Source organism: Pristis pectinata, chromosome X (assembly GCF_009764475.1).
Source record: "Pristis pectinata isolate sPriPec2 chromosome X, sPriPec2.1.pri, whole genome shotgun sequence".
In the NCBI taxonomy this organism is placed as follows: Eukaryota; Metazoa; Chordata; class Chondrichthyes; order Rhinopristiformes; family Pristidae; genus Pristis; species Pristis pectinata.
The window spans coordinates 3,291,827-3,316,929 of NC_067450.1; the positions used below are offsets into that span (position 1 = coordinate 3,291,827).

General features: G+C 41.7%; 1 protein-coding gene across 2 annotated transcripts in view; it reads right to left on the reverse strand.

The window, feature by feature from the left end:
• The window catches only part of esyt1a (extended synaptotagmin-like protein 1a), a 108,095-nt gene that overhangs the window by 45,677 nt on the left and 37,315 nt on the right, over positions 1-25,103 (reverse strand). For both annotated transcript variants that reach the window (XM_052009574.1, XM_052009575.1), the window contains exons 2-4: positions 12,265-12,306; positions 6,192-6,326; positions 3,549-3,622 (exon numbers count right to left, since the gene is read on the reverse strand). In XM_052009574.1, coding sequence (XP_051865534.1) covers positions 3,549-3,622; positions 6,192-6,326; positions 12,265-12,306 — 251 coding nt within the window. The remainder of the gene's footprint in view (positions 1-3,548; positions 3,623-6,191; positions 6,327-12,264; positions 12,307-25,103) is intronic.

The window sequence follows — 25,103 nt, forward strand, 5'->3', positions numbered from 1 at the left end:
CTACAGATTAGTCAAAAGGGGCTCAGAAATAGGAAGATTTTGTGATCGATACCAAACTCTCATAGTGGAAATAATCTGGCCTTCTGCAGGTTTCAACTCAACTCCTTTGCCAAGATTTTGCGCCAGCCGCTGGTGTGCTTGCGCAGCTCTTGTACCAGCCTCAGTAAAGCTCCTGATGAATATCAAAATATTTGAGTAACTAGTACAATTTCATGGTTTTTGCACTGGAACTCTGTTCCTACCTCAACATGACACCAACCACAACCCCCTCCCAACCCCCCCCCCCCCCCGCCCCCCACGCCACCTCCCAACCACTGCAAAGCCCGTTTTGAACAGGTCCAAGATAAGCTTGAGGAGTAAAACAAGCTTTGGATGTTCTTGTTGTTGCAGTATTTTATCATTTTGGTACCAGTCTACTGGTACAAGGTATTTAGGTTCCAGCTACAGATCCCCATGGTTGGTTAGTGAAGGTGCAGTTATTGAGGGCAATTTATTTGGATACTGTATCTTATGGTTGAAGTGAAATAAAATGCATCTTTGGGGACTAGTGGTGCCTATAAATGTGTCATTAACCATATCTGAAAATATTGGCACACCCATCTACTAATGGCCAAGCCCAACTGCATCTACAGTCACCAGGTCAATACAAAGTTTGCCCTGTTTTCCCCCCCAAGGAAAACTACAGCCAATTTGTAATAATGGTAAGGCCCAGTTGGCGGAAGGCACCATAATCCTCAACGTCTCCACCGCTAGCTTTTCCCAGGCTAGTGTTTCTGTTTATATGCATGAAACAAGTAAATGATATACTAGTTAGCACAGACAATTTCATCTCCTTTCCCATCACTGAGGAGCCAAAATACCGCTGCCCAATATTGTCACTCCAGTGCATGAGAAAATGGTCCCAGCAATGTGACTGCTGAAATCAGCAGAACTGGTTCTTCTTCAGTTCCACACTGCAAGTCATTTGGTGCTTTCACCCCAAGCTAATGCTTACACTAACGGATTGCAGAGTTCTATAAGCTGCATTCTGTTACTTAACCCTCCCCCAGAATCAGTTTGTGCTGTTAAATACAAGGATCAGAGTGGAAAGAGAAAGACTTCCCTGTAAGTTTAGTGATCTGAGGATCACATATATAACGACAGGTGTGCAACAAGCCCAACCCAGCCTAGCTTCAACAAATAACCACAACTAATACAGGCAAGTCTTCATGTTACAGTGATCGAATGTTTGAAGATGTGAGTGAGCCAATTTTTCAGATGATTTGTTTTTTGTATATAGTTTATGAGGACAAGGAAAGTGTTGTAATTTTGCACAAGGACTTTGCCCAGTTAATATTTGCGGAGCACGTTGAAAAGCAATAATGTGTGGCATGCATATTTGGGCGATGCCTGATATACGACACAATTGAGCAGTCTTTGCTTGCCAGGTTTGTTAAAAAGTGCCATTTTCTCTACACCTGCTCTCAGGATCCGCAGAGGTGCTCCAGAGTGCCAAATCACCAGCCAGAGACTTGGGTGCTTCACCACTTTGTCACTTACCCATCAACATGGTTTGGTTCCTCCATGTTGAATCAGCAATTCTTGCTTTTGGTTTGCTACTTTTTCCCGAGCCACAAACACTTTGGGAAGATCAGTAAATATATAAGCATTACTTTTAGCCTTAAGAGATTGAATATTTTTGCCCACCCACATGGAAAAAGCACTTCAATAAAATAGAATTTGCAGGAAATGCTCAGTAGGTCAGCCGATATCCGTGGACAGAAAAACCGGTTTAGTGTTTCAGATCATCAGGACTGGTCAGAAAGGTCATTCACTTGAAACATTGACCATTTTACTCTCTCCACAGATATAGTGCCTGACTAGCTGAATACTTCCAGCATTTCCTGTCTTAAATCAGATTTCTAGTATCTGCAGTATATTGTTAAACAAGCTAGCCTCACTAGATCTTTGTTACACATGTGATCAGACCCATCAGATACATAGGTGTCCAGCTAATGGATTAACATAGCTACACCCACAACAGTAGCATTACCAAACATCCCATGGTAATTCACATCATAGATTCCTAGGATCTTGAGATTTGGGAGTAGAAACCCACTCTCATCATCTAAAGCAGAAGTTATTTCATGAACAATATCAACACCGTATGTGTGGCTTAAAAAAAAGGGAACAGAATCTCTTTTGAATTGAACCTGCCACCAGTACCCTGGAACAATAACGGCTGCAACAATTAATTCCTACCAGTACCAAGAGATTATTTTTGGGGTTAAACAATGAGCACATTCAAAGAGGCAATTATTCTGATTAAAATTCTTTATCATCCCAATCTTCATCTCTCCCTCTCCCAGCCTCCAAATGCTTCCCACACCTTCACCATCATTTCATCCAACACATATTATACCCAGGTGCTCTGCGTCACTTGGTGAGCAAGACAAGAGAGGTTAATAGGGGGTAGACGATTAACTTCCCATTCCTAATGAGCTCCTGATTTAGGAGCATCAATGTGCAATCTAGAAACAACATTAAATTTTCCACCTTCTGTGGAGATAACCATGTCTGAAATCAACAACTTCAAGCTTCCCTCAATTTCAGAACTCTACCAATTAATATTCCAGTGGGCCACCTGGTGATCAGCTATTCTCAAAGAATATTACAATTTGTGGGGTGGGGGGAAATGCATTGAAGGGGGAAGAATTTCCATATAAATTGCTCCTTCCATTTAGAACCAAATACATGTTAAAACTCTTCAATTATTTTTATTGTCATTGGGGAACCAGAGCAAACTGTTTCAGATTATGTTAGAAAGAGCCAAGAAAAAAGCTCAACTAGCACCAATGCAAGTGCAATCCAAAATTGTTAATTATCATTAGCCTTTTCTTTTTAAAAAAAATCTGGGCAACCACAAACTAATTTGCCAATTAATATACTAACGACATTGGGAAATGAAAGTGATCAGAATTAATGCAGGTCATCTATGCAAAGAACATGAATAAATTCAAATCACAGGTGAATGGTTTCCTGCATATGGAGTTATAGAAATGTGACAAATAATTGTGTTGTAATAATAAGTGTCAGTGAAATGATGCCATACAAGTTTTCATTTACAGTCCACTGCACTCAGTGTGCCCACAGCATAGCTGAGAGGTACTGTGATCACAAGTGGAAGTAGGACAACAGAAAGTGAGCTGGGTCCTCATTTATTGAGCCCCTAATGTAGGAAGTTAAGGCTATGGGGAAAAAAGGGGGAAGTTGGACAGGTTCTCTCTCCTAACTCTTCTGTTCCCTCCCCCAGTAACAATAACATGGAATAAGGCCTGGGATAAGCTTTTAAAAAAAATAGGTTAATGTTATATGGCCTGATTATTACAGAAAACAGCCATGGAGGACAGAGAAACATTAGAGGGCCAGGTGAGAGCACTGTTTTGGTTTGTCAAGCAGGAATTGTCAAATAATTTAGGAATATGATTGCCAGCATACACTTGTACATGAAATGATTTTTTCCCTTGGAGCTTAAGCAGGACAGTGGAATTGAATAGTGAATCAATTACCTGATATGCAGGTCAAGCATGACCTGCCTTTGGTCTGCACCTGAATGCACCTGTACTCCGTGAATCTTCAGAGGCTGAAAGACATAGGTTTGATATGATCTCCAGGTCAGCTACGTATACCTTAACAACCATCCTTTCTTTTATATATTTGGAACCCATTTCAACCAGTTAGGTCTGCAATAAACAGGCTTCTGTTACTTACGGTAAAAGCTTCCTTGTTGGTTGATCAAATTTAGCAAGTGAACAGATGAAAGCCGAGATTCATTCTATCATGAGTATTGAGGACTGCCACAACCAAGACACAATTCAGAACATTATGTTAGAGAGGGGTTTGTTCAACAACATTAATGGTGACTGATATCTACTGACTCCCACTGAAAAGTGCATGTTTGTATTGGTTAAAGTTGGTGAGACTCAATCATGGTCCCTGTAGTCAAGAAGATTTACCAATTTACACAGCCTAGGTTCACACCCTAGTAAAGGGCACTATAGTACGTTAGTGGAAAGTGACAGTGAACTTGGCTCACAATGGTGAGCCTTGTGTTGTGTAAATGGGCCACCGGTACCTATACCAGTAGGATACTTCTTTCCAACAGAATTGAGTCACTCATTTCATTGAGAAATAATAACTCAAATGATATGTGATCCATCTGTGGCTAACTACAGGGATTATGGATTGTATGAAAGAACAAGCCTGAGGATTGGGAGTAATTTAGGAATCAGCATCTGATGACTAAAACACTGATAAAGAAGAGTAAATTAGCAAAAAATAATACAAGAGCCTCTATAACTATGCAAAAAGGAAGAGGGTAACAAGAAGGATCCCTTAGGGGCATAGGGAAGAGAAATTAAGGTGGGGAATTTGAAAATAAAATGAGGAATTAAATAAACATAAATACTTTTAAGAATGTAACTAGGAGGGTAGGTAAGATAAAGACCACTGGATGTGCGATATTTGGATTTTCAAAAAGGCATTAGGTAAGGTACCACAAAAAAAACCTTGTTAATAAAATAATTAAGAATGTCAGGGGCAATATATTAGTAAAAATAAAAGATTGGTTAAAGGACAGAAGATTAAAAAAATATATTTGCATGTCTTATGTTGGCATGCAGTTACTAGTGGGATATCACAAGGGTCATTTCTGGGTCTTCAGTCATTTAAAATCTATATTAATGACTTGGTGAAAAGACAAGGTGTAATGCACCCAATTTTATTGATTATACAAAGCGAGCTGGGAAAATAAGCTGCAAAGGTGACTTGAAGAATTTGCAAAGGGGCGTAGAAAGATTAAGTGAGTGGGCAAGGTGGCAGTGAAAGTACAATGTGGGAAAATTTAAGGTTATTCACTAAGGTAAGAAGAATAGAAAAACAGAATCCCTCTTAAACAGTGAGAAATTCAGAAAGTAAACATGCAGGTAAAGCAAGCATGAAGGAAGGCAAATAGTATGTTGGTTTCACTGGAAGAGTTCAACAACAAGAAATTAGGTAATTTTAATTGCACACAGCCTTGACAAGGCCATATCTGAAGTAGTGAACAGTTTAGGTCTACAGAGCCTGAAAAAAGGATAAATTTGCCTTTTCCAAGAAACAACACAAATTTAGTAAAGCGATTCCTGGAAATCAAGATGGTTTTAAATTGTTGGAATTCTCTAGCCAAAAGGCTGAGAATGAAGATTTGTTAAGTATATTTAAGACTCAGATTGATAGCCCTTTGAACTCTAAGGGAATCAAAGGACATAAAGGGATTGTGTGAGAAGATTGATTTGATCTAAAGGCTCAGACACAACCTTATCGAATGATGGATTAGGTTGGATGAGCCACATGGTCTTCTCCCTGCTTCTAGATCTTTACATTCGTATTCAGTTTGTGTGTTCATTTGCTGTATCCATCACCGAGCAAGTCAACCCGATCAAATTTTAAATTTTATTTACAGCGTGTTAACAGGCCCTTCCGGCCCAACAAGTCCACGCTGCCCATTTTAAACCCCCAAATTAACCTACTCGTACATCTTTAGAATGTGGGAGGAAACCAGAGCACCCGGAGGAAACCCACGCAGACACGGGAGAACGCACAAACTCCTTACAGACAGCGACAGGAATCGAACCCCGATCGCTGGCGCCGTAATAGCGTCGCGCTAACCGCTACGCTACCATGCGTAACGTACTGTCTCTGGAAATCCACACATGCATTAATACTGCCTTACTAAAGCTGCCTTTCTAGAGCAACCTTCGTTGATATTTTTCCTTACCATTATGAGAGAAGTTTGTAGAGGCCTAAATGAGAATAAACTTGCACTCAGGTGAAATGGATTCTATGGTCAAACAGCCTGCTGACACTTATAGTGAAGGCTTAAAATGAGAAGAACTGCTATTTGAGCAAAATACACAAAAGTGTACAGGACACTATACTGCGGCACCAGGACCCATCTTCGGGGAGTGGGGGGGGGGGGGGGGGGGGGGGGGGGGAGGAGAGAAAGAAAAAAAGAGAGATAATAGCAGCAGATAGCTTGACATCAGACTATTCTGTAGGTATGCCTATAGGATTCACTGCCTCAAACAATGAGGAAACTAGCAGACACAAGCTATGTGAAGATTAACACATGTTACTGGAACACCATTTAAATTGTGCAGATACTAAATTACCTTCACTCCAAAGCTGACTTTTGTGAAGGCAAATGTTTGTAGGTGGTTGTTTGAACCACGAATAATGGGAGCGATGGAGTTCACCAGCAACTTCTCCAGGTATTGGCCAACAAATGGCCATGCTTGCCGCAGAACCTATCAATGAAAAGTGTTTCAGTTAGATTGTTACATTTGAGAATTTGATCTTAGATCAAACAAATACACTGACTCACAGGCAACATGTTTTTAAGCGAGTTATTGCTTGCCTTTTTTTTCCCTAAGCTTACATCATCTTTCCAAACTGACAGCACAACAAAATAACCTTTAGGGCTCCAGGCTGCTCAGTAACCATTCACCATGTAATATGTGGGAGCACTCCCATGGAAACTCATCTTCCAAGTTTACTTCTCTTCCAAGAGGGGATTTGTGAAGCAAACATCTGGAGATCCCCCTTCTAGTCAGAGAATTGTCATTCTATGCACTATTTTAGACAATAACCCTGCTTGAAAAGCAGGTTTTTTTTGAAGATCAAGTTAATCAGGGTTAACTAAAGTTATGTGTTCATGAAATAAAGCATCCCCCCCCTTTACAACCACTTGAGAGGCATGAAGCAGGTTTGGTTCAAATGCTCCACTGATGTTAAAATAGGGACCTTAAGACTCAAACATCCCCTTGGCAATCATATTTGTGCCAGACAATGCAGTTTTGAATCCAATAAATGACTGGGCACAATATAGATGTGAAAAATTTATTTTTAATGTTTTCAGTTTCATTGAATCTGACACTGATAAGACAGTGGCTCCACAGTACATATATTTATGTAGCAATGGTCAGCTCTATACTGGCTGTTTGCACAAGCAGGGCACTTTTATATTTGATGTTTTATGGAGAATAATAAAATTGGTAATTGCTATTTTGTTCAATACTGATCATTTATTGGTCTACTTTTTTTGTAGCCTGAACCCAAATCAATAGAGTGCTTATTCTTCTGTGCACTAAAGTAACAGGAGCTCACGTCAAGAAATTGGACCATAGAGATTTTTGGCGCAATAAATGAGTGCTGTGTACAGTGAAAAGGCTAAATTGAAAGTTACAAAAGAAAAATAACTTAAGCTGTTGATTTAAGAAAACATCGTCATCATATTATACTCCATCAGAGAAGTTAAGACCTGACCTATAGGTTTCACAGATACTGCTACTTGCCGGACAGACAGCACCAATGGTTTCGTCCACTGACCAGTGGAAAAGGGGTGAGGGCTTTTAAAGGGATCTCTTCATAGCAATTTCAGGCTGCCATGAAGATGAGAGAAATTAGAGTGGAGGGTGTGTGGTTTAAGCAGCACATTTAAAGCTATTAAAGGAACACAATTGAGCTGGGATAGAGCGAGTGCAGCTGGTGAGGCTGGGGATGAGTCTGCAGCCACAATTGCTCCCCCAGCTATGCCAGGCAGGTGTTTGTAATACAATAAAATTCATAGTGTTCACTGCTTTTAGCAGGATGCCTTCATTTTGTGAGTAAATTAAAAGATCACAGGTCAAGACTTTAGACAATAGGAGCAGAAGTAGACCATTCGGCCCTTCGAGTCTGCACCGCCATTTTGAGATCATGGCTGATCCTCAACAATCAATATCCTGTTCCTGCCTTGTCCCCATATCCCTTGATTCCCCTATCTATAAGAAACCTATCAAGCTCCTTCTTGAAAGTGCCCAGAGAATTGGCCTCCACTGCCCTCTGAGGCAGTGCATTCCACAAATTCACAACCCTCTGGGAGAAGATGTTTTTCCTCACCTCTGTCCTAAATGGCCTAGCCCTTATTCTTAAATCATGCCCCCTGGTCCTGGACTTCCCCAACATCTGGAACATATTTCCTGTCTCTATCTTGTCCAATCCCTTAATAATCCTGTATGTTTCAATCAGATCCCCTCTCAATCTTCTCAATTCCAGCGTGTACAATCCCAGTCTCTCCAACCTCTCAGCATAAGACAGTCCCGACATCCCCGGAATTAACCTCGTAAACCTACGCTGCACACCCTCTATAACCAGGATATCCTTCCTTAACCCTGGAGATCAAAACTGTACACAATACTCCAGGAGTGGTCTCACCAGGGCCCTGTACAAATGCAAAAGAATCTCTCTGCTTTTGTACTCAATTCCCCTTGTAATACAGGCCAACATTCCATTAGCCTTCATCACTGCCTGCTGCACTTGCTCATTCACTTTCAGTGACTGATGAACAAGGGCTCCTAGATCCCTTTGTATTTCCCCCTTACCCGACTCCACACCATTCAGATAATAATCCGCCTCCTGTTCCTGCTCCCAAAGTGGATAACCTCACACTTACCCACATTAAACTTCATCTGCCAAGTATCTGCCCACTTACCCAACCTATCCAAATCACTTTGAGACTATTTCTGTCATTAATTGAGTTGCATCCATTGACGACATTACCACATGCAGAAAATATGAGGAAATGAAACCCTCATTAAGGCAAAATGCAACAGGAAGTACCAAGTCCAATTTATTAATGGACAGGACTTCCACCAGAAACATTTCAAAACAGAGGAATTTTGCTTTGTGTGTGATTTACACACAAAATAACAAATGTAAATGGCTTCAATTTCTAAGGTATGGTAACAATGCTATGCTGTTTAACTCCTGTTATCATCTACATATTTGGTGACAAAGGCACATGCAGTATATATGTGTGTGAGTGTACCTTTAAGAACTGTGTGTACTATGTGGTTTGAGACATTGTTGTACCAATGCTGTTGGTTGAGTACTGAGGGCCTTCAGTGAAGGACGTTCTGTCCTTGTTACTTGCCATAGAAAGCAGCAATAGTGAAGAGCCGACAGACATACCCTGACACTGAGTTTGGGTCTTGCTGCTCGGAAGTGTAATGAGCCTGTAAACAAGTACAGGATAAGTGGAGAATGGTAAGCCATGGACATGGTGGATATGTAGGCAAGCTCAAGGAATACAAATACAAATGGTCTCAACCATTGCCCCAAGGGCAAAAATATATCCTGGAGGTCCTGAGGGGGTGGAGGAAGACACAGAACAAGCCACTCGCAAAAAGAGGAAGGAGATATTGTTGCTGATGGTAAGGCCAGAAGGTGGTCCAGGAACCACCTATGCTTCAGGGTGCGCTGGCCCAACCCAGACAGACCACTGGTCAGATGAGCTTGAGGTGCCAAGAAGTCTCCAGTTCTCAGACCCTGCAAGGCCAGAATCACCCACTGCAGCTCTAACAGGATAGTCCTGGAGACTGAGAGATCAATGGCTATTGTACCATTAGCTGGGATAGTGGGAGGAAACATAACCAGGATGCTAGGGCAGTGAAGCTGGACAGCTCTGTCCACAAGGACAAGTGCAGTGAACAAGATACAGATACACCATCACCATTGCAGATGCAGCTTCCAATAGTTGCTTTGATGAGGAATGTAAACTTGGGCTCAAAGAAGAGTTAAGTAGTTAAGTGCAAGACCTTCCTGAGAGGAGGTAAGCCAACAGTTTGGACCAAGCATGAGAGGTTGTGTGCCAAGGAGATCAAGCAATATGGAGCCAAGGGTTCTGGTGAAACTATATGGCCATAAATGGGAAAGTGATATCCCCAGAAGTAGGTTTGCAATGCAAGTTGGCAAATTATGTAATTCTAGAATAGTTCCATTGGAAGGTAGCAAATGTAACCCCATCCCAGAAAATAGGGAATTATAGATCAGTATCTATTATTAAGGAAATGGTAACTGGGCATTTAAAAATAATAGCAGGATTGGGCAGGGTTAACATGGATTTATGAAGGGAAAAATAATGCTTAACAAATCTTTTAGAGATTTTAGGTTGTAACAAGTAGAATAGATAAGGGCAAACCAGTTGACACAGTATATCTGGACTTTCAGATAAGGTGCCACATAAAAAGTTACTGAACAAAATTAAAGCACGCAGAAATGGGTATAATATCCTGACATGGATCGAGGATTGGTTAACAGACAGAACAGAAAGTGGTCATTTGCAGGATGGGAAGTTGTGACTAATAGGTGTTGCAGGGATACCAGCTGTTCACAATCCATATCAATGATTTGGATGAAGGGATTACGTAATATATCAAAGTTTGCAGCTTCTACAAAGTGTGGTGACAGTATGGACTGCGACGAGGCAATGTTAGGGAGCAGCTCTACTAGCTGCCCCACTGTGCCACCCTGCAGTCCTCATTTCTACTGCTCTTCTGTGAAGCAGCTTGGAATGGAGTCATGGGTTAAAGGTGCTTTACGAAAACAAATTTGTTTTTAATTTTAATGTGCATCTTGAACATTCAACACAATTCAGTGTTAGTTTCCTATTAAACATACAGTAACCCAATTTCCAAGTGATCTTTCCTGCCCCAAATGGCTAATTTTTGAAAACCAGGCTTGTCATCACCTCATCATTGAGTCATCTTCAATGCCAATGGTGTTTTTCACTTTGAGACCAAGGCCTTCACACTGATATCTTAATTTAATGGAAACTTGAATGCCAATATTAAGGATATTATGGGAGCTTAATATTCATAATATAGAACATCAGACACAGATACTGCAATAAAGTGTGAGGATGAAGCCTAGAACTAGGAAGGTTTTGAACTTGGATTCTTGATTTACACTTAGTCAAGAATCAGTGTGTACAGAAAAAAAGTGCATGGACCTAGATACTGAGTATTAGGTTAGTCCTCCTTATTTTAAGGATGGTGTACTTACTTGGAGGCAGTGCTAAGGATCACTAGTTCAATTCCTAGGATGAAGTGGATTATCTTATGAGGAAAGGTCAAGCAGATTGGGCCAAAAATTGCTGGCATTTAATAGAATGATGGTACTCCAACTGAAACATCCAAGATTGTGAGAGTGCTCAGCAAGGTGGATGCTGCAAGAAACGTTTCCACTGGTGAGGAATCTAGAATTCAGAACAGACCCATGATAAAAACAAACTAAACAAAAACATGTTTTTGCTTAGTTAAGGTTTAGGGTCTAAGAGCACTGCCTGGTATAGTACAGAGTCTTACACACTGTAGGGACCCCGAGGGACTCACTTAGTTATCTCTGCCAGAGCAGAGGTTGTACATGTATGTGTGCATTCTATTTTGGATGATTGGGCTCTGCTATGCTGCCTTCCACCACCCATTTGTGAATTGGCCAGCAAAACATGGGTTCTGTTGAGGGAGTTTCAAGATTAATAAAATTTTAGTTATTAATGGAATTGAAGGATAGGAGGTGAGTGTAGGGAAGTGGTACCAAAGGAGAAGATCAGCATAAGGGGCCAAATGGCCTCTTCCTGCTTCTACACCTTACATTCTTGTGCTGTTAAGAAAAATACACTATCTAACTGTAAATTTCAAGAGAGGAGGAGGAGGGGGAGAAATTTGCAAGTGGAGTAATCTACATGTCCTCTGATTTCCTATTGAGTTCCAATAACCTTAATTATAATAAAAATGCATAGCATCTTGGAACACCCACACTTGGTGCCACGTGGTGTAACACATGGGTTCATCCCTGCAAATTGGCCAGAGAGCAAGCATTATGTTATTCAGGCATCAAATGAAGTGGCACAAGAACCAAAAGGGGGCTGTGCCAGTCTGCTTTCTAGCACCTCTTACAGAGTGGTCAGAGGCTTACAGCTAGATCTTCAATCCAATGCCTCAGCTGTGAAAGTGATGCTCAACTTTGTCAACACCCATATTCACAGATGTTTTGTTCAATGTTCTGAATCATACAGGAAAATCAAAACTTGTACTTAAACTTCCAGGAGATGTGAGCATACAACACACTCCTGGGCAATCTTGGGATTTACCCACAAATTGCAAGCACTGACTGGAGGTGATACTAGAAGAGAAAAGGTTAAAAGGCAATTTTTAAAAAATCCAAACAATGCATACACATTAACAAAATATTTAAATTTCAATCCAAATGCATATATTTTGCCAAACTCATCTCATTTCCCTGTATGTGCTGGAGATAAGTGTTGTGGTCAGTGATATCACTGGAGCTGATTTCACCTTGTGGTTGAGCAACCCTCCAATATATGAAGTTAGAAAAGCTCCTTGCAGTTAAAGTAGAAGTTCCTACCTTGTTTAACCAGTCTGCACGCTCGAGATCTTGGAAGTTGATCTGTGAAGAGATAACATATTGCCAACTTTTAATAAACTAATCAATCAAGGGAAGTCTGCAGCATTTAAAACGTAGCTCTCCCCAGAGCGTTAAAGTAATCTTGTGTCTCTCACTATCTGTTAGTCTGAATTCTAAGGTAAAAGAAAAATCTCTAGCTTGGGAGTTACCCTTGCACTGTATGAAGATGCTTGATCCCTTCAATATTTATCATTGTAAACACATGCTTTCATTTTAAGATGAAAGTCTTCACAATAACTCTTATAATATTGATAATCACAGTTGGCCTGAGGAAGGCTCACCCCAGCATCAGACAAAAGAGCAAACTGCTGATAGTCAAAATAAGTAAATCACTATTTAATATTGTTCAACCAACATACAATTGTGGAAATTTATGGCAGAGGAAATCATCACTTGGCACTGTGTCCATGCCAGCCAAAAACTGACTTACATTTAATCTCACTTCCCAACTCTTGGTCTATGGACCTGTGGGTTGTGGCTCTTCAGGTGCTCATTCAGATACCTTTTAAATGTAGAGAGGGTTTCTGCCTCTACTCACCTGTCAGACAGCGAGTTCCACTCCCACACCACATGTTGAGTGGAAAAGAAAAACTTTCCTCAATTCCCTCTAAACTTCGTAACTATTGAACTTAAAGTTATGCCTTCTAGTTACTGACCTCTCATGCAACATGCTACCCTCAAATGATATCTATGTACTTTTGCAAACAAAAGTACAACAAATATTAACAATGTCCCATAAAATCCACAGCTTCCTAGTCACTGAAAGAAATTTCAGCAACATATTTGTACAGTACCACTAGCAAAGTAAAATGTCCCAAGGTGCTTCACAAAAACATTGCCAAACTAAATTTGATACTAAGCCACTCAAGATGATCAAACGCTAGTCAAAGAAGTAGATCATAAGTAGTGGTGTAAAATAGGGAGGCAGAAAAGGTTAGAAAGAGAATCCCAGAATTTAGGCCACAAGCAGCAGGTTGTATCGTCTGCATACTACAAAGCGGCAACCAAGGTTCGGGTGACCTTGCTTCTGGAGTGTAGGTTGAACAATTTCCCATTAGTTGGAAGATTAGCTCCACACCCGTGGGAAGTTTGTTGCAGTATTACAGCAAGAAAAGTTGGAATAATGATGCAGCCATGTTTAACACCAGTATTATCATGGCTTGCATGCTGTCCTAGAGCAAATACAAGATGGAGACGTGCTTCTGTGGGCAGCCATATTTGAGGATAGTGCTCCATTGTCTCTTCCACGTCACAGAGCTCGATGTTTTAGTAGGTCAGTAAAGGTCATCTATGCTACTCCCCATATTCTCTAGCTGTCATACGGTGAAGAAGATCATGTCCACTGTGCCCCCGGATAGGATAAAATCCACAGTGCAATTTGGGGACCAGTTCTTTGGCCACCAGGAGGAGGCAATTGAAGAGGACCCTGCTGATGACTTTCCCTGTCAAAGACAGCAAGGAGACTCCTCCTTAGTTACCATAGTCTCCTTTCTTGAAGATGTCACAGTTCCAAGGTCCTCTGGAATATCCTTCGCTCCCCAGATGTGGATGAGATTATGGATTCATAACTGAAGCTCTTCACTGCCAAGTTATAGGAGTTCAGTGGGGATACTGTCTACTCATTAGGCCGTGTTATTTTTCAATTGATATGGCTTTTGACTTCCTGTCAGTCAGGAGTGGTGGCATGGCTGGACCAAATAGGCCACTGTTGAATGGAGTCAAAGGCATATACAGAGTCATGCTGGAGGTCTTCACAGCATTCCTTCCAGTGAGCACCAACTGCCTCGCTATCCCCAATGAGTTCACCTCTGTTCTTGGCTATCAGTGGCATGGGGCCTTGGGTGCCCATTATGGTGGACTTCAGGGCCCCTATGCACATTGTGGTTCCTTTAGGCTGAGACTTAACTTACATCAGACAGTATCCGTGAGGCACTGTCTGAGATAAGCTACCGTTATATGGGGGTCCTTGCGAGCTCTACGTTGACCGTCCTGTGGCAATATTTCTGTTGACACTGATGTTTTGGGGCCAGATAGATGGAGATAAGAGTGGATGAGGTGTGGTGGTCAGTCCAGTGGTCATCAGTTCCTGTCATGACACAGATGATGCAGACATCTTTGCAGTCCCTTGCTCAGACAATGTTTGTGCTCATCTCTGAAACAGGATGTCAGTTATGGCAAGGCTGTGCTCCAAACATTATATCAGGAGAAGAACTCATTAGAGTTAGATCATGCCTTGCCAGAAGGCTGCATCCCTCCCCATCCCAACATTGAAGTCACCCAGGAGGATCAGCTCATTTCACTTTAGTTTGCAGAACAGGATGCAAGGCAGGCAACTTGCTATTAGCTCTTTTGCATTACCACCAAAATTAATCTCATCCCCAAATCCTACAGAAATAAAAGCTAGAATGACTTGTTTCACAAATCAGAGCTCAACAGATTTTTGGATATTAAGGGAATCGAGAGAAATGGAGTTAGTGCAGGAAAGTGGTACAACAGTCAAAGATTAGCCATGACCTTATTAAAAAAAAGACAGTGCAGACACAGGGGGGCCAAAGAGCCTACTCCTGCTTCTAGTTCTTATATAGCAGGTGCAAAGCATTTTCGAAACAATTCACAGTACTTGGACTAACTAGTAGCCTATAGCTGTTATGAACAATAAAACTCCATAGAATTCTGGGAACTATTTGATTCCAAGGCAAAGTTTAGTGGAAATATATCCAATTATGGCATCCATCCCAGGGTGCACAAATCAAACACATTTCCTTTTCTATCCCCCAGTGGGAAAAAATGCAAATATTTAAAACTGGAATCCTCAACAGCAAATTGTTCATGGCACCTGGCAGAAGATTCTGGAGGATCTGTATATTATTTTAAAATGTTGGTTGCTCTTCCCCACCCTAGTTAAGGGCTAGAACTGTTAAGATTAACTAAAGCTGCTTGTTTGAATCAAAAGATTGTGAGGCAAGGCTAAAGAATTAAAGGCACTTTCACCTCAGCAGCAATTTTAAGCAACAGTAATGTCTGTGTTTTTAGTAGGGTGGGGGTGGGAACTCACTAAACAGCTGCAGACTCCAATCATTTGCTCACACTATTAATCACTAAACTACAAGGGAAGCCTTGGAATGTCACTGATTTGGTCTGCCTAAGCTATATGTAGGGTTGAAACAATTTTTTGTGTAAACTGAAAACCAGAAACTAAAAGTCACATTGTTTTCCAAAAGAGAGCTCCAATTTTTTTTCCTGTAACATCATTCCACTTTCCTTGATTTGGAGAAGTTACTTTGTAAATCAACACATTATTAAGAAAACCCTCAGAATTCAAACCATTCTCCCATGCCCTGCAAATACATGGCCCTTGTATCCAGGGTTTGAGTCTGAAGAAAAAAAAAAGCAGGCTTCATGCAATTCTGAAACTCTTTCCCCAAAAGCCTACGGAGTTGGGGGGGGGGGGGGGGGGGGGGGTGGAAATCAACTGAAAGTTTCAGCATTAAAATTGATAGATTTGTGCAGCATATTGAGGAAGATGAATCAAAGACAACAAAGACAGATAAACGGAGTTGAAAGAAAACAATCCATGACCATATAGCCAAACAGGCTTGAGGAGCTGAAATGCCTATAGCATCTGTGGATGTACTTTATCTACTTAAGGAAATGTAGTCCTTTTGGTTTAATTCAACTCCAGCTGCCTGGCACAATAGCATGCAAGCACTGGCATGATAAAAGACCTCAGAGCAAAAAAAAACTGGCACTGTGGCAGTAATACCAGATTCAGACCCATTCAGGAAACCACATTATCCATTTGCTCAATGCTTTGTTATTAAATAGTGCTAAAGACTTCAAGGGCTGTTTTTAAGTAGGTGCCTTTTCTTCAATCAAACAATGTTTGCACGAGTCTAATCAATGACTGTCAGAAAACTATTCTTTAACACAGTTTCCTGCACAAGTTAGTAGGTTCTGATTATGAGCAAGAGCCTTCGTCATTTCTCTGCACTGACACCAGTTGTTTTTGCATCTGGCCAAGTCTGATTCAGTTAGCATGTAAACCCGGGGCTGCCCGAGTCTGTCTGACCACACTGCATGAGTTTTGCTTTCAAGTGTATTAAATAGAGGAAATATAACTTTTGTGTCACAATACTTTTTTTTAAATAAAGGGGTCAGCTTTTATTGAAATTGAGATGACCATTTGTCATGAGGATCATTAAATATATTGAGCACAAAACTGCCCAAGTTTTTGAAAAAATAGTACATTATGCTGCTAACATTAGAGGGGCCAAAGGTTATACTGATACTACTTTTTTTTTTATTTGCATTAACTACCAAAAGTCACAAATGATATACTTCTAGCTAATTATTCAGTTGTCTTCAATTAACTTAAACATCATAAAATGTTCTCAGTCGTGGGCAATTTTAACTTTCCCGACAGTGACTGGGATCACCTTGGGGCTTAGATGGGGTGGAATGTTAAATGCATCTGGGAGGGTTTTTAAAGCAGTATGTAGAGAGTCCCACTGCTGAGGGAGCTGTACTTGACCTTGAGGAACAAGAATGGGCAAGTGGTGGAAGAGTCTGTGGAGGAACCTTTTGCGAACAGTGACCATAGAAAAAGTAAGCTTCAAGGTAATCATGGAAAAGGATAAGGTTGGACCTACTAGAGTTAAGGTCTTAAATTGGGTGGGGAGCTGGTTTCAATAAGATGGGACCTGGTGAAGGGTTAATTGGAAGCAGCTGCTAGAGGGAAAAACAGCAACAACAAAAAATCCAATGTGGGAGGTGTTCAAAAAGCAAACTAGTAAGAGTAAGAAGCAAAGATGGTAAGATTAGGAAACCCTGGTTAACAACAGAAATTGGGGGTGTAAAAATCAGGAAAAAGGAATTGTGTCAGTATAGGATATCATTATCAAGTGATGTTTATAGAGAATATAGGAGAGATCTTAAGAAATCAGTTAAGAGGGCAACAAGAGGACATGAAATGGCCTGGCCAACAGAATTCCAAACCCTTTATAAACATACTGGAAGAGGGTAGCTAGGGAAAGAGTAACTCCCCTCAGGGACCAAAAGGGTTGTCTTTATGTGGAGCCAGGGGATGTGTGTGGTGCCCCAAATGAATACTTCACATCAGTATTTACCAGGGAGAAGGATGGGGAGAATGGAGAGTTAGGCAGGCGTGCACTGATAGTCTGGAACATGTGCATGAGGATTCACCAGGATGTTGTCTGGAATGGAGGGCTTTAGTTACAAGGAGAGACTGGATAGGCTGGGACTGTTCTCACTGGAGCACAGGAGGTCGAGGGGTGACCTTAGAGGTTTATAAAATTATGAGCAGCATAGGTAGGGTAAATAGTCAGGTCTTTTTCCAAAGGTAGGGGAGTCTAAAGATATCTTTTAGTCATGTACTGTATATACATTGTGAAACAACTTTTGCATAGAGTATTCTGGGGGCAGCCCACAAATGTCACCACGTTTCCAGCACTAACATAGCATGCCCACAACTTCCTAACACTAAGTCTTTGGAATGTGGGAGGAAACGAAGCACCCGGAGGAAACCCACGCAGACACACAGGGAGAACGTACAAACTCCTTACAGACAGCGGTGGAATTAAACCTGGGTCACTGGCACTGTAATAGCGCTACACTGACCACTACACTACTGTGCTGGACACTAGGTTGGGATGAGGGGAAAGATTTAAAAGGAGATCTGAGGGACAAGTTTTTTTTAAAATTAAACACACACACCTCAGAGGGTGGTGGGTATACGAAACAACCTGCCAGAGGAAGTGGTAGACAGGCACATGGACAGGAAAGGAGTAGAAGAGGGATATGGGCCAAATGCAGGAAAATGGGATTACCCTGGATAGGAATTTTGGTTGGCATTGATAAGTCAGGCCAAAAGACCAGTTTCTGTGTTGGACAACTGATTCTGATTCAAAGGCGAGCTGGCACATTGAAAGCAGTGAGGAACTTCATCATAGGAGTCTGCCTTCACCGAGAGGTGGCTCCTGGGGAAATAGTCCACATTGTCCAGAGTCTTAATCTAAAATTTTCCAGCCTGAACTAACGCAAATCCAAGATGCTGATCCCAATCAACACCGTCCCAATTACTATTTAATTAAAAAAAAATGATTTGCCATTTCTTCACAGAATGGGCTTCACAGGCAAGGCTATATTGAATTGCCCTTGAACTAAGTAATTGTTGGGCCATTTCAAAGTCAACCAGATTGCTGTGGGTCTGGAGCCACATACTGACCAGATTGGTTCAGGACAGCAGATTTTATTCCCAGAGAGAAAAAGAAAACAAATTAACAGATTTTTTTACAATCTGGTAGTTTCATGGTCACTATCAACAAATCTAAATTTCAAATATATTTATGACTTAAATTTAAAATTTCCCAGTGGGATTCGAACTTGTGTCGTCAGATCTTTAGCCCAGGCTTCAGAACTTTTGGTGCAGTAAATTAATCATTATGCTACTATACCCTGTTTGATTCAACGATTTAAATTATTGATGGATGAATCAATACAAATAGCAGAGGATCTCCATAAAAGTCAATTATGTACCAGTCGTGATTGTCTGGCAACATTTTAGATGACATGATTATTTGTCTTGCTAATGGTTTTTTTTAAAATCACATTTAATGGAAGACACAAACGTCTTTTCCTATTAACCAACCTACTCATGAAGAATGGCCACATGGAAGCCCAGCACCATCTACGGAATTGCTTCCCAGCAAATGTCTGTACTATAGGTGCAGAGAGAACATTGAGATTACATGAGAGAAAATACTGCTCCCCTAACATTGTACCCATCTACATGTTCAAGTGTCCAGTCTCACATTTAATTGGACAAAGGAAAGGTATCCAAGAATGAAGGGTACTTGCTGTCTGCTGTTAAAAAATGGCTGATACATTCAGTCAATGTTACAACACATCTTATTTATAAGCATCCTAAAGATATCCAAGATAGATCCTTATTTTGGTATCAATGTTTTCTCCACTTTGGCTTCTTTAATCTAATATTAGACTCTTACAGAGCAGGTGTTCCATTGCACTGCAAGAGTCTAATATTAGGTCTGTTTTCAAGCCCAAATTAGGTAACACACTTGGAACAGTGGCAGAACCTTAAGGCTTGTCCCAAATTGGCCAATATATCACTTCAGAATTCCACTGAGCCAATCAGACATCCAGAGACAGATCATCACCAACTTGGATGCATTATGATTTTCAGGTAGTTCAGTAAGGGAAGTATGTTATGTGACAAATACTTCTTTGGCAGTACCTTGGTATCCAGGATGACTTGCTTTCATTCTGGTTTTGTTGGTTCCGAGGTGACTGATGAGACCAATATGGGGCAGGATGTGCCTGATGGGTGGATAATTTGTGAAGTGCACTCCTTCTGCTGATCATCCAGGGCTGAGTACTACTGACACATTGCCTCGAGTTTCTCAATACCACCCCAAAAACTCCTCCTCCACTTTTAGCATTCATGGGCTAAGGATTCCCAGGAGTCAATGGGGAATTTGCATCTCTCCCCTTCCCCCCCCCCCACTCCCACAAAAAGGGCCTTCAAGGATGTGCTTGAATCTTTAGTATCTTTTGTCTGCAGAGTTTCACTTCACAACCCCCTTCAATTTACTTAGAAATGCAATACAAAAAAAAAGTTGTTTTTCTGCAATTGAATGTTTGTCAACACTGTTCAACAGTTATCTGCAATTTCTGTTAAGCTTTGCAAGTATATTTTACTTATCAAATTATCTGATAGGAAATTTTGAAATAATCTTAACTGTTCCCATCCAAACAATGCAAATTGCAAAACACATCCAAAACATAAACTGAAAAGAGATTACATAACATTCACTTGGACACACCCAGATCAAAACAAGATTGTTCAAAGCTACATATACAAAGAACTCAGTAGATAAGTGATCTGATTACTAGTGATAACAATTTGTACAAATCACACATCTTAGGTTGGAAGAGAAACAAAGGACTGCAGGTGCTGGAATCTAGATGAAAAACACGATGATGCTGGAGGGACTCAGCAGGCCAGGCAGCATCCGTGGAGAAAAGCAGGTGGTCAACGTTTCAGGTCAGGAACCTTCTTCAGGACTGAAGATAGGAAAAAACCCAATATATAGGAGGGAAAAGCAGAGCAGTGATAGGTGGACAAAAGAGGGGAGGCGGGGTGGGCACAGGGTGATGATAGGCAGATGCAGGTAAGAGACAGTGATGGGCAAGTGTGGGGGAGGAGGAGGAGGAGAGCAGATCCACCAGGGGATGGGTCAAAAGTGAGGAGAGAGGGGAAAAAAAAGAGGGCTAGGAAAGGGAAGAGAAGAAGCATGGTGGGGTGGGGATTACCTAAAGTGGGAGAATTCAATAGTCATGCTGTTAGGCTGCAAGATTCCAAGACGGAAAATGAGGTGCTGTTCAGAACACCTGAACTGAGCAGTCTTCTTGAACTGCTGCAGTCTCTCTGAAGTTCTCCCACAGAGCCTTCTGTCTTTAGCATGCAAGCAGTCCTGTGATGTGGTTGCTCATTTGCACCTCATTTTCAGGTATACTTGGTGCCACTCCTAGCATATCCTTCCCAAATTAACATCTGCAGCAGCACTCACATTTGGCCCAATCAACTACCTACATTAGTTGTTGGCTGATTTCTTCTTGCTGTTGCTACAACTCTACAAAAGCTTGTTGCTTTTGAGAGATCTTAAAGATTTTAAGTGTTGCTAAAGCTACAGGAATTCAAGTGTTTTTGTAGGTGCTAAAGGACTTTGTCCAGACTCCATAACTTTGCACAAATCAGTTGCTCCCAGACACAAGCATACTTACAAGCCTTTCTCTTGAGACTGGGGCATCACAAGGAGTGTGAACAGAAGCCACACAGAACAGGACAGGCGACAAGATGATGTGTAAGATATTTTACAACATTTATGATATAGAATTTGATACCAAGCTACACAAGGAAATACCAGAACAGATGACAAAAAGCTCAGAGGTAGGTTTCAGAGAGTGCCTTAAGGAGAGGAGCACAGATGTTTAGGGAGGGATTCCAAAGATTAGGATCTTGGCAGTTGAAGATACATAATTACACCAATAATGGAACAATTAAAAGCAGGGATGATCAAGAGGCAGAACACAGATCTCAGAGAGTTAATATGCTGGAAAGATTAGAGAGAAAAAAAAGGAGGGGGTGAAGCTATGGAAGGATCTGGAAAGAAGGATGAGAATTTCAAAGTGCAAGGTGCTGGTGGGCCTAGACAGGATCCAAATTTCCTCACGAGTCCCTGAAGTTATTACTCTTTATTCTTATTTTAAATGGCAAATTTTCATTCTTATTTTTAAAAAAATAGCAGGATTCAAGTCAGATAGGGCAAGGTTGTCTCAGATCAAGACTAATTTACTTCACCTTGGAATACAAAAGTTGAATTCTTTTGTGGAATATAAATTAAGACTCAATCAATAAGAACCTATCCAAATGATTGATTTACCTCCTGCCTTTTACATCCCCAATGGGAGCTTATCTACATGAAATGCTTCTCAGTTCCTGTGATCGATTGGTCTCTGTACCAAAACCTGCATTAGCACATTGGTCCAGTTTCTAGGCACAGACAGGAAAATAAAAATTCAGAAAAGCAGCCAATGCCTTGTCTGATAGTTGCTGAGGCAAATTAGACTTCAGAGAATATGCTTCGCGATTTCTGGCTCCTGATGCCAATCGCCCAAAAAAATTCCATTTACACTAATTCCCTCCCTTAGCTCATAGGATGTGTTCCTAGGAACACAAGTGGAATCAGCATTAAAAAGTGTCAACATAACATTATATATAGAGATGTATTACTGACAACACTGCTGTGCCAGGAACCTGCCACAAACCCCTGTCCAGCTCAGAACCTGGTTAAGGCTTCAGCCCACCACTGGTGCATTCACAACAAGGTTAAAGTGATCTCACATCCCACAGCTAGATGTAAAATGAGCAGAGGCAATATGCAATGGCTGCCTGTGAGGGTTGGTGTTGGTTGGGGCTGGAGTGAGTGGTGCAGATACCCAACACTGAGCTGTGGGGCTCAGAACTGCACCCCAGTTGACACACTGAGTGTGGCCATTGCTGGGGACTGGGTGTTGACAGACGGCCTGGATCCTACAGTCTTCCCTCGTCACCTCCTGTCGCATGTGACAGAAGCTGCTGACTCCCCCCACACCCCTTCTTGGCTGCACAGCTCTCCCCAGAATAGAGACCTCTCTGTAGTGACAAGCTCAATTCCAGTGACCACTCACCATGCTGGCCAGGGTGCAGCCATGAGGCCCACATCTTTGCTGTACAGCTCACTCTGGCCCACATAGTACCACCTCACAGGCAACCACTGCACATTACCCAGCCACTCAGCGTAGAGTGAACCAGTGAAGCAAAGAGATCACCATGCTATTTCTGCAGGAGCCCCAGGTTCCTGGCACAGGGGGCAATGCAGCAGATGTCTTTTTCTTTTAAAAAGGAAATAAAAAATACAAGGCATGCATACTTGTGAGTGTTCGGACAGGGGGAACAAGAGCACTGTAGGACAGTATTGAGCAGGATACCAGCGTAGTTTCGTCATCTAAACCACTGAACAAACACATTATCATTTTTCAAACCTTCACCCTCTTGCCTAAAATTCCCATTTAAATTTCTTGATCGATCTTCTGCCCCTGCCACAGGACTGAAACAAGCTTCAAAGTTTACAAATTATATTCTCAATGGTTGCAACCAGGGTGCATCATCCCCTCATTTTCCTATACTCCCTGCATTTTGACATGGTCAGCTTCACCATTGCCCCCAACATTTTTCTTATTTTGTGCGAGTAGCACTGTTCTCAGTAGATTCCACTCTTACCAACCCAGTCTACAGCCAGAGAAAGTTCTGCAATAGCTTTTCTTTTTGTTCCACACAGTTAGTTCTCATCTCATCTACTTACTGCCACTCATTTGCAGAAAATGGTGACACAAATTCTGCAGATGCTGAATTTCTTCCCCCCGCCCCCACTCCTTTGTCTTCCCTTACTCCTGTGGCTCCCTTCTCCCACCTTGATGACCTGCCTGTCTCCTCTCCTCCCCTCCCCCATCCTTTATTCCATGGTCCACTGCCCTCTCCTACCAGATTCCTTCTTCTTCAGCCCTTTGCCTCTTCTAATCACCTCTCAGCTTCTTACATCTTCTCCCCCACCCACTACCTTCCCCCTCTCACGTGGACTCACCTCTCCCCTGCCTGCATGTGCTCCTCCCACTCCTCCCGTGTTCTAATTCTGGCCTCTGCCCTCTTTCTTTCCAGTCCTGATGAAGTCTCTGCCTGAAACATTGACTGTTTATTTCCCTCCATGGACACTGCCTGACCTGCTGAGTTCCTCCAGCTCTTTTTGTGCAGAAAATGGTTCCAGCTTCAAAGGCTTGGATTTTTTTTTAAATAAAATCTTATTTACTTATTATGACACAGGAGGTAGCCATTCAACCCATTATGTCTATACCAGCTCCCAGCAGAGTAATCCTATTGTCCCCTTCCTTATTTCCCTGTACTCCTGCAATTTGTCTCAGATACCCATTAACTTCTTTTGCCACTTACCTAAAGTGGTCACTTACAAGAGCCAATTAACTAGCCAGCAGCTCTTTGGGATATGAGAGGAAACTAGAGCACCCAGAGATGTGCAAACTCTACAAAGACAGCACTCAAGATCAGCATTGGACCCAGATCCGTGGAGCTGCAAGGCAGCAGCACTATGTGCTGCACTTGGCAGCAACTATCATGAACTGTCAGCATTTACAGTTATTCAAAACTTTGAGACTTCCAGTTAGAAGACAAATGTACCAAACTTGCTGACAGATTCCTGCTGGTACTTAAGCTGGGAATCTGCTTGCAGATCCTGTGCCAAGGTAGCCCTTATTTAAAAGGATTGAGTCATATGGCACAGAAACAGGCTCTTCAGACCCCCATCTTTGGGATGTGGGAGGAAATTGAAACACCTGGGGGCAATTCACATGGTCACAGGGAGAACATGTAAACTCCACACAGATAGCACCTGAGGTCAGGATTGAACCCGGGTCTCTGGCACTATGAGGCAACAGCTCTACTCACTGTATCATTTATTTTAAATACTTTTGAATATTTCTCATCATGGACATTTAGAAATATTGAAAAACCTTAACAGTTTTCTCAGCAGTTTCATGAGCAGGGTTTGCACAACCTATTCTTCAGGGTATTGCATGCAGTTTGGTCTCCTTACCCAAGGAAGGATGTACTTGCCATAGAGTGCAGCAAAGGTTCACCAGACACGTTCCTGGGAAGGTGGGACTGACGTACGAGAAGAGATTGGGTTGACCAAGTTTACATTCACTAGAGTTTAGAAGAACAAGAGAGAATCCAATTGACAGGACCAGACAGACCAGATGCAGAGAGGATGTTTCCCTTGGTGTGGGGTGCCTGCAACAAGGGGCTTTAATCTCAGAATATGGGGCAAACGGTTTGGGACTGAGAAGAGGAGAAACTTTTTCCAGAGGTTGGTGAACCTGTGGAATTCACGACCAGAGGGCTGTGTTGGCCATGTGGCTGGGTGTCGTTAAGGTATTGGTATATTATTGTCACTTGTACTGAGGTACAGTGAAAAGCTTGTCTTGCAAACCAATCGTACAGGTCAATTCATTACACAGTGCAGTTACATTGAGTTAGTACAGAGTGCATTGAGGTCGTACAGGTAGAAACAATAACAGTAAAGTGTCACAGCTACAGAGGAAGTGCAGTGCAATAAGGTGCAAGGTCACAA